Source organism: Anoplophora glabripennis, unplaced genomic scaffold (assembly GCF_000390285.2).
Source record: "Anoplophora glabripennis isolate ALB-LARVAE unplaced genomic scaffold, Agla_2.0 scaffold387, whole genome shotgun sequence".
In the NCBI taxonomy this organism is placed as follows: Eukaryota; Metazoa; Arthropoda; class Insecta; order Coleoptera; family Cerambycidae; genus Anoplophora; species Anoplophora glabripennis.
Window position 1 is genome coordinate 280,702 of NW_019421739.1, and position 10,191 is coordinate 290,892.

General features: G+C 34.2%; 1 protein-coding gene across 1 annotated transcript; it reads right to left on the minus strand.

Moving 5' to 3' along the window:
- Nucleotides 1–1,428: 1,428 nt before the first annotated feature.
- Nucleotides 1,429–7,554, minus strand: LOC108908413. The gene is made up of 3 exons (XM_018712448.1): nt 7,454–7,554; nt 7,120–7,182; nt 1,429–2,341 (listed from the first exon to the last, which is right to left on the minus strand). Exons 1-3 carry the CDS (start codon nt 7,517–7,519, stop codon nt 1,721–1,723), a joined length of 750 nt encoding a protein of 249 aa, XP_018567964.1. The 5' UTR covers nt 7,520–7,554; the 3' UTR covers nt 1,429–1,720.
- Between the last annotated feature and the right edge of the window lie 2,637 nt (nt 7,555–10,191).

Genomic DNA, 10,191 nt, shown 5'->3' on the forward strand with positions numbered 1-10,191 from the left:
ATGTAGAACAGTTGCGGAATCGTATCGAAGATGCCGCTGAAGAAATACGTAACAACCCTGGTTTATTCCATCGCATCCGCCGCTCATCTATCCAACGTGGACACTTGTGCATAACGGTAATTGAACATTTGCTGTAAGCCCGAAGCCTTACAGCAAATTAAAAAATTAACAATATGTTAATAAAAACCGATTTTTGGCAAGGCATGCTCAGACCTCCTCTAGGTTCTTGCTGGGCAACAATAACAATTTAAAATGTTGATTGCATAATTATAAAAAATAATTTATAGCATTTTAAATTATTATTGGCTGACGTGATCAAACCGTTTATTTTTTGTCTTTTTATGAGCGAAAATATATAAATATGGCAACGTTGCATCTAGGGCGCCTTATTCATATGGCAGCCGTGAACCGGTCAGTAACAGCCTGAAAAGGGGGTTAAATAATGATTTGAAAATATTTTTTTTCAGATTAAATATGCATTTAAATTTTTTTTAATCACGCCATCGTATTATACTCACATTTCTCTATAGTCTCTTAAAATTAATGACATTAAGACTGAATCTCACTCTGTATACATTTGTCAATTAAATAATATTTTAACTTAGATTTAAATCTAGCGGGAATCTCAATCATTTTTATTTCTAAGGGCAAGTTATTTATTACAAATCCTAGGTGAAATATTTTTATTAAACAATTTTGAAAAAATCAAACTTGTATGAACCGAGAGACATATAATGACGTCATATCAACATTTTGGGGGTGGTGGACACCTCATACGAGGCATGATTTTTGTCGGACAATTTCACCATAATTTTTTAAATATATTAAACCATTTTGAAAAAATCAAACTTGTGTGTACCGAGAGACATAATGACGTCATATCGACAATTCCGGGAATTGGGCGTTCAAAAACGCGGCGGCGTCGTATGTTTTCACAGAGGACAAGTTTGTCGGTCTCGTCGTAAAGAAGGCACTCACAAAATTTGGCACTTGTATGTGCCAATGAAACCCAAGGTCCTTGTACTGGGGACAATGCATGTACAATAACGTATTTTATACCGATTGCGACGTGTTACACAAATTTAATAGTTATTTTAAACAAAGACTAACATAATTCCCATACGAGTTGTGTTGCGGACCAGGTCCGTCAATGTAAATTGAAATCTCTTTTTAAAATTATCAAACCACAATATTTTAGAGCTCAAATTTCCAGACCGAGTCCAATGCAGTCCCGCAGTTGGCTAGAGTAACATGAACTCGAACCAATTGGACGGACCTGTTCCAATTGATCACTCGAATCAGTGACATATTCCATACCACTAATACCTGTTCCAATAGATCAGTTCCAGTTTCGCGTAGCCATTCAAATTTGTCTATTTTAAAAAATAATACTTCTCATCAACTATACGCGGAAAATGACAGCCTTTCCGCAGATAAAATTCAGCCTTTATTTACCCTATCTCTTCCAACCTCTTTTGGTAAGTAAAAATAAATTAATAATAAAATAAAAAGTAAGTAATTACATAAAAAACAATAATTTAACTACAACCAAAACATTCATGCTACATATTTTTAAAATTTGCCGAATGTACTTAGAAGGTAACAGTTTTAGAAATATTTTGGAGTAATTTATTAAAAAATACTATTCATGATATAAATATGTGTAGCTATACACCTACTTATTTATATTTGAGTTCCTTATTTAATAAAATAACGCATCTTATTTATCATAACTTATACCACAAGAGACGCAACATAAATTAAAATAACATGTAATATGTGGGCGATTTTTATATTGAGAAGATTGTACGTTTGAAATGGTTTCACCCCTTGCGGTTATTTCAGGCAACATTTCATATTTTATATAATCACTAGTATCGGTTAAATTTGGCAAATCAATGTAACTATCACTGGTATTTGTTAATCGTTCATATCTGTTCATTTTGTGGGTATTCAATTTTAAATACTTTTTAAGTTGCTCTACTAAAACGTCATTCCGTTTAAAAAGTGTATCCGAATTAATAATACGTTCATCGTCATTGAACTTTTCAGATTCCAGTGTAATATTTTCGGATGATTTTGATAAAATCATGTTAGTTTCTTTAATATGCGACGTCTCAATGTAGTCATAGGTGTATTTTGTACTTGGTTTAAATTTAAAATATTTAGAAACAGACTGCCGATTCCTTTGGTCAATGGGTAATTTTTTTCGTTTTGTGCAAATGTGTTGACAATCTGTTTCTGTTATATGATTTAATCTTAACTGATTGATGCATTTCCATAGCAGTTCTTCTTCCACTGCTGTTAAATGCCATTTTGAAATGTCCTTAGGTGTAAGGTCCTGAAACAAAAAGAAGGATTTTTAAGCACTATATCTAAATAAAATCTTCGCTAAAGTGTACTGAATTAATATATCGATATCAGATAGATTACTAAGTAGGTACCGAATAAGAAAATGTTTCTGATGAGATTGGTTCAACATTTAGATTATGGGAGTTTTGAACGCCAATACGCTTAATATTGAACGGCAATAAATTCAGATAATGAGAAATTAGGAACCAGATATTTTAAATGCCGTAGAAGAGGATTCTGGTACCAGTACTTGAAGATTAACCACAAAATTTCAAGCGTCATAAAAATCAGGTGAGTAAACAGATTATTCCATTTATTGATTACTGCTAGGTTATTTGTTTAGTACCGTTTCATAGTTTGTCTTATTTAAAAGAATTAAATTTTCGTTTTTGTGGGATGATGAGCGCTCAACAAAACTCAATCAAAATAACATGCCTTATGGTGGTGTGGAAATTTGCATTTAAATATGAGATTTGATAACAATGCATAGCCCAGTTCATAATAGGGCTTTTCGTCAAAACCTCTTTTAATGCTCATGCGTCCATATCGACCATCTTTTTCGTACTGTTTTTTGTAAACACGTGTTCACTTTTAATTAATTATCTAGCTCTTTATACCTTATTTTCATATTAAGTAATACATCAATATACAAGATCATTCGGAATAGATGCGTCATGAAAAATGAAAAAATTTTTGTAAAATTCTTAGTTTCCGAGAAAAAATTATTGAAGTTGTAGTAATTTCAACACTTATATCCCTGGGCTACTATAGTCTCTAGTGTCATCGGAATATATTCCATCCGCGTTGTGCATTGTGCGCAGTACGCTCTCTCCACGTAGCCCCAGCGATTCCGAATACTGAAATCTGATTTTATTATTAACGTTTTTGCAATAGTGTTACATTAGTTTTTCAAGTGTTAAAAATAGCTGACGTGTATAGCAACTCGAAGTTAGAGGATATCGTTTTCGTTTTAATTTATGGTGAAGCAATCCAACATTTATGTTATGGTTAATCAAGATAACATTTGTGTTAATTCATAGAAACTAAGGTAAGACGAGTCCCAATGTATCCGTGGACAACATTTTGAACAGTTGTTGTAACATCAGGTATGCAAAATTATTTTATTAATTAAAACTAGAAATTAATTTTATTAATTAATAATAACAATAACGGTAGAGCAGTTGAATTTGCTGATATTAAAATAAATGTTAAAATTTTTTATTTTTTTCTCTACTTGCGAGATTTTTTCAGTTTTTGGTCCGTTCATTTTTTATTACTCTTTGCCGCCGTGTCGGTCGCCAACTGCATGCTTTGCCTTGCGCAAGGTCAGGTTTTACATTAGACCAGTTTCCAGTGCCGTGCAGAAGTGTATTTTTAAATCATTTTCGAACTGCCCTTTTTGATTTTCTTTTACAAAATTGTATTTGTAAAAATCCCCAGTACATTCAATTTTTTCTTGATAAGTTCTGAATCATCCTGTATATAATAAAAACTCTCATGTTTTGCTTTAAATCATTAAATTATTTATTTTCTTAATAATACTCATGATTAATTACACAGCCACACAAAAAAAGAAAAGTTGTCTGTGCTTTTCATGCGACATATGTTATCTGTAGTATTTTTGCCTCCTGAAAAAAATTCATGAAAAAATGCTAGGAAAAACAATTTTTTTTTCTGTATTCAAATGTTCATTTGGTTCAATGGTTCCTTTTATAACCTCAAAAAACCGGATCAATTAAGGTCAGATATCACGAATTTTTCAAACAATAACAGATTCGCGCCAAATTTTTTTTGCGAGGGTTTTTTGGATCGCTGATCACGAATCCGAGGTCAATTTTGCAAAATTCAAGATGGCGGATCCAAGATGGCCGACCAAATTTTAAAAAATAACAAAATCGCAGCAAATTTGGTATACGGGGGTTTTCGGGGTCGCTGACTACGGATCCGATGTCAATTTTGCAAAATTCAAGATGGCTAATCCAAAGTGGCCGACCGGCCTTCAACAGGGGACAGTACACTGGTGCTGTCTTCCTGGACGTCGCAAAGGCCTTCGATACAGTTTGGCATGAAGGCCTATTGATGAAAATGCTCACCAACCAATATCCCATATCCTTTACTAAACTCATAATATCCTACCTACACCACCGAAAATTCCGCCTCTAGATCCAAGATTCCCTTTCCACCACCTGTCCCATGGAGGCCGGTGTCCCCCAGGGCACCGTCCTGTCCCCACACCTATACACCATTTACAACTCCGACATCCCACATCCCCCCAACACCAACATATACTTATACGCCGACGACCTGACAATCACATCCCAATCCGTAGATCCTAGATATTCCGTCTCCCTCCTCCAAAACTCCTTAGACCAACTCGAAACCTGGTGCAACAGGTGGAAAGTCAAAATTAATAACAACAAAAGTTCGGCTATCCTTTTTACCAAACGAAAAATCCCACAAAACCTCGACAGACTGACACTATCACTGGAACCCATCTCCTGGAATCGACAAATACGATACCTGGGCGTGACGATGGACCAGCGTCTCACGTGGAAACCGCACATCGTGGAGACGGTGGCGCGAGCGAAGACCACCAGGGCTAGGCTCTATCCCTTACTCAAAGGTGGAAACACCCTCAGTTTAAGGAATAAGCGAACGCTTATCAAGGTGGTACTTCAACCGCAGCTAACCTACGCCTCCACGGCGTGGGGTCACGCGGCAAAAAGCCACTTAAAGTCATTACAGGCTGTGGAAAACATAGCCCTCCGCACGGCCACCGACGCGCCCTGGTACGTAAGAAACACTGACATATTACGAGACTTACAATACACAAACGCTACACAGACAATAAGACAAAACGCGGAGAAACGATTTGACGTAGCCGCTAGACATGACAATCCCCTCCTCAGGCAAGCCGTTGACTACGTACCCGACGTGACCGACAAACAGAAAAGACCTAGACACCAACTTTTTGACCCTGGGTCGATCCAGAAAACCCCCTTATACCAAATTTGATGCGAATCTGTTATTTTTTGAAAATTTGGCCGTCCATTTTGGATCCGCTATCTTAAATTGACACCAGATCCGTGATCAGCGACCCCGAAAACCCCCGTATACCAAATTTGGCGCGAATTTGTTATTGTTTGAAAATTCGTGATATCTAACCTTAATTGACCCGTTCTTTTGAGGTTAAAAAAAGAAATTTGCAACTGAAATTTGTGACCAACTTACCCCAATTCAAAAGTTAACTCCTAAAATATAGACCTGCAAATTTAGTTTTGCGATACTAGATTTAAATGGGTTTTATCTCAATAGACTTCTGGACTATCTGAAAAGGTTTACTGCTGCAGAAAGTTAATTATTTCTATTATTTTCGTATACAAGTATACTTTTTCTATTGCAAAGAAAATCAATGGAAAAAAATTTCTTCGAAGAATCATTTTGATGCTGAGGTATATTCGACTATTTGCTTTAGTCTGATTGTGACTTGTGAGTTAAATTTTTGACACCAAATTATGATTCAGTCTAATAATATTAAAAATGATTGTGAGGCCCGTTGGTTAACGTCTAACTTGAAAGCAAAAATCACTTTCTTATATTAATTTTAATTAGGAAGCAGTAATTTACTCTGAAAATAAAATTTATCTTAATAAAAAATATATTTACAAATTTATGTTTAATGGTAATTAATGTACATACTAACCTGTGTGAGTAAAACTGTGACGAAAAAACGCGTTTTACATATTGTGCTTATAGCTATATATCAATGTATTCGTAAGAAAATATCCCTGGTAGCAAAATCTTGCACAAGTCACTTGTACAAGACTGCTGTGTACCTACCTACTGCTAAAATCAGCATCAGGTTTACTGCAAGATTCATTGTGCAATTGTCTTGATCAAAGCTTTCAATGGATTTGATTCAGGGCACTTGAGCACAAAGGGGTAAATTAAAGCACACAACAAATAAATAATGTAGGCCCAGTACTTTGAGTCTCGGTTAAGGCTTGATTAACTAATCAGGCGATTAGACTGTTATTATCATTTATAAAATAAATCAGTAGGTATATGTATACAGTCTAATCAACCGATCAGTTAATCGAGACTCAAAGTACCGGCCCTTAAGAGTAACAAAAAATGTTTTTGATTTGATTTTACATTTAAATGTAAATTATTTTGCTAGTGAAGTTATCCTCTCTCTCACACACACGCACACATATCAGTATTTTGACTTATTTTAGAATTTAATAATTAAAATTATTGTAATCAGTTTAATGTACTAAAATCTTTAGTGAGTTCTTATTATCAACTAAAATACGCGGAATTAGCAAAGCTGTAAAACATTTTCTGACGAATTTGTAATATTTTCTGAAAATACTATCTTGCCAAAAATCGTCCTATAGGCATATACAGTTCTAAAATTGATAAAAGATATTTGAACAAAAATTTATTTTGCGAAAATTTGTTTGCAATTTTTCCATGGAAATGGCCCTGCAGTCGATTATAAGGTTCTCGGAGGTTCAGAATTTCCGAAACATTGAAATTTTCTAACATATTGTAAATATTTTTGCGGATATTGATAATATGGGTATTTGAAATTTCTTCAAATCCTGACTGCATAAACCAAAACAAAGGAAACCACATAAATAAGAACGATGTCATTGTGCTAAATGGTATTTTCAATTCATATGTGACGTCACTGCAAGACAAGTTTATGATTTTGTTTAGGTACCTACATAATTTATTAGTATTTTAAAATTTCAAACTCACCAGCAATTTGCTTCCATCTATTTTATGTTCCTCAATAATCCTGGCTGCTTGATAATGTCCAATCTAAATATATCAACAAAAAAAAGTTATTGCAATTAGGTATAGATAATAGTACACCCAGGTAAATAATGTACTGTGGTTGGAAAGATGTACCATATGTCGACTAAGGGCATCGTTATTCTGTAAATCCGTAGTACCTTCTCATGTAGGTAATGTATCTCAAAATAGTTTGATTATTACAAAATAACAAACTCTTAGGACATTAAATTAAAGAATTAAACTATGAAAAATGTTTGTTAAATAATGATTAGGAATGCCAATGATTTGCTCTTACCCTTTGGATAAATTTGATTAATTCTTTTTTTTTAAGCAATTTGAAGTTACACATTTTACAACTCATATTATGCCCTAATGATGTGCTACTGATTTGGTCACAGAAAGAACACTATATGTTCTAACTTTACAAATGCAACCACATCCGTTTTACAATGAATTTACTTCTCGTAGAGAGTGATAATTCCAAATTAGCACGGTTATGTAGTGATATTTGTAGGATGATGAAACTATTATTAAAACCTTTATTTACATAGGGATGGATTGTGAAATTGAATCGTTATTCAGAGTGATTTACCCGAAAGAAAATTATTGCTAAAGATAACCACATCTGCCTGGAACTAAAATTTTCAGTTATTTATAATAATACTTTTTCACTTTCATATACAAGGTGATCCACATTTTATTTAAAAATATATTTGGAATATACCTATACAAACAAAGAAGGACTCTTTGATAATTTATGATTACAGTCAATCCGCATATATAAAAAATTTGCGCAGAAAATATGAAAACAATTTTAAAACATAATAAATAAATATTAGATTTTTTTAGCCATCTCAGCTATTGGATTTGTAATTGTTATTCATTCTTACTAATCCTACTAATATTAAATGTAGTCAGTAAATGTTAAATCGCAGTTTTATCAAGAAAAAATACGTAATATGTTCAGACATATCATGAATAGTTCCCACTTTAGTATAATACTTTCTCAAAAAGAGCCGAGGAGGTTTGTCAGGATACGGTGGTGGCTATTGTGCTGGTCCTCCTCGTCCAAATTGGACGAAGTATGATGGATTGAACGGGCCAATCCATCATACTTTCTTGAACTTCATTAAGGTAATGCAAGAACCATATTCGTCGTCGAAAAGCTAAAAGTACATCTTCAAGAAATCCAGGCGGATCATTTCGAAAAATTTAAAACCATCTATTCGATTTGGCAATATGAACGATTCAGCTAAGCGATCCTTAATAATCCCTGCTCGAACATTAAAAGTAAAATGGGGCTGGATGTGGTCCCGTTGACTCCTGTATATTTCTAAGTTTTCACACATGTGCATTTTGATCTTTATTTATCCTATTTCTATTACAAATCTAACCTCTAACGAATAATACGCTGATACTAATGGACACACTTGGGGATGCTGACATTGCTAACTATGACTGTGAACTGTGATACATTTACCCCTTGAGTAATAGGTGCACACTATGATAGAGACACTCCAATCATTTGTCGCATGATTTGACTTGAACTACATGGGGATTTCCTTCTCTATAATATTTAAAATGTGCTGCATCAATATGCAGTGGACGTCCATGACCTCCATCTCTTCTATAATTTGATCGTAAATTTCCTCTTTTATGCCTTTGTAAATTATCTTGGTAACTTTAGCAGCATTTGGCATATCTTTCCTAAAAACGCGTTCTAATACAAACGAAGAGTATATAGGCCATTTCGAGCACTTGTGAGATTGGTGTAAATAATAAACCACAGTAATATGAGGACTGTGAATACCGCAATAATACTGAATAAATAGGCATTTGTCAATTTAAATCAGCCAAAGCTACCTGGAAGAGCGCGCGCAAAACGATGAGATACATTTTAATACATAGTGCTTTTAAAAGATAAAAAATATCACCAACTTTTTTTTATATAAGTTGTGAATCACCCTGTATAGTCGGAACAAGATATTGTTAACAAATGTATTTAAAAATTGAGTCGACATTTCTTTTTATTTTTGAAACGTTATTAGTTGCATTACAATGGTAATTCCATGGTATTTACAACACAGAAATTACTTTTTAAAAGTACCTCCATCTTGTTATATTCAGGATGTTTCAAAAATGTGATGCCAAACTTGAGGTGGTTATAGAGGACATTGCAGAAGAAAATTTTTTGTATATAAACCCCTAGTCGGACTCCGCGGTCGAAATTATAGAGAGTGACTCGGACATAATATAAAAACACTATTACCATAACGCGTATAAAATATACAATGATTTTTATAACGGTTCAATATTATTTATCTTTGTGCCGCTCGCTACGCACATCCATAGAATCTATAATCGTCTATAGACTGAGTTACACTAAACGTCGATCTATATTCTATCTATGTCTTTTGCACTTGGTAGGGAATAGGGAAATGCTTTTTTAGTGGGTGTAAACGGACTTGATTTACCCGTTCTGAGGAACGTCATATCATAAGCGTAGACTAGGGGTCTAATTCCGTGGCTATAATAAATTTATAAATTAAAATACATAACTGGGACGTTTTAAAATGTTGTAATAATTAAAATGGATCAAAGTGCCGGTTATAGCAAAGCGTAAAAAATATTAAATGTTATGTTTTATTATATTTTTTCCATATTTTCTACATCTTGTTGCCTTTTACGTATACACGCCAATGGATTTTCGTTCCCGGCACGTTTCATCCCCCTTACTAGTCCAAGAGCTAGCGATGAGTCACTCTCTATAATTTCGACCGCGGAGTATAGAGATCATACAATTGGTTACATAAGCCATACAGGCCGTCGGCATCTTTGTTACAGGTACCTGTGCCGGGGTTATGCTCTGGTAAGTCCCACTTTTACTTATTTATCAGTTATTTGCATTACTTTAGAATACATTTCTTTAAAATTGCGACCCCCGACAAGCAATATACCAGACAGACAAATACACCAAAAGACACGTACGCCCCCGTAAGGGGGCATCCCCACACGACTAAAACCTACACACCC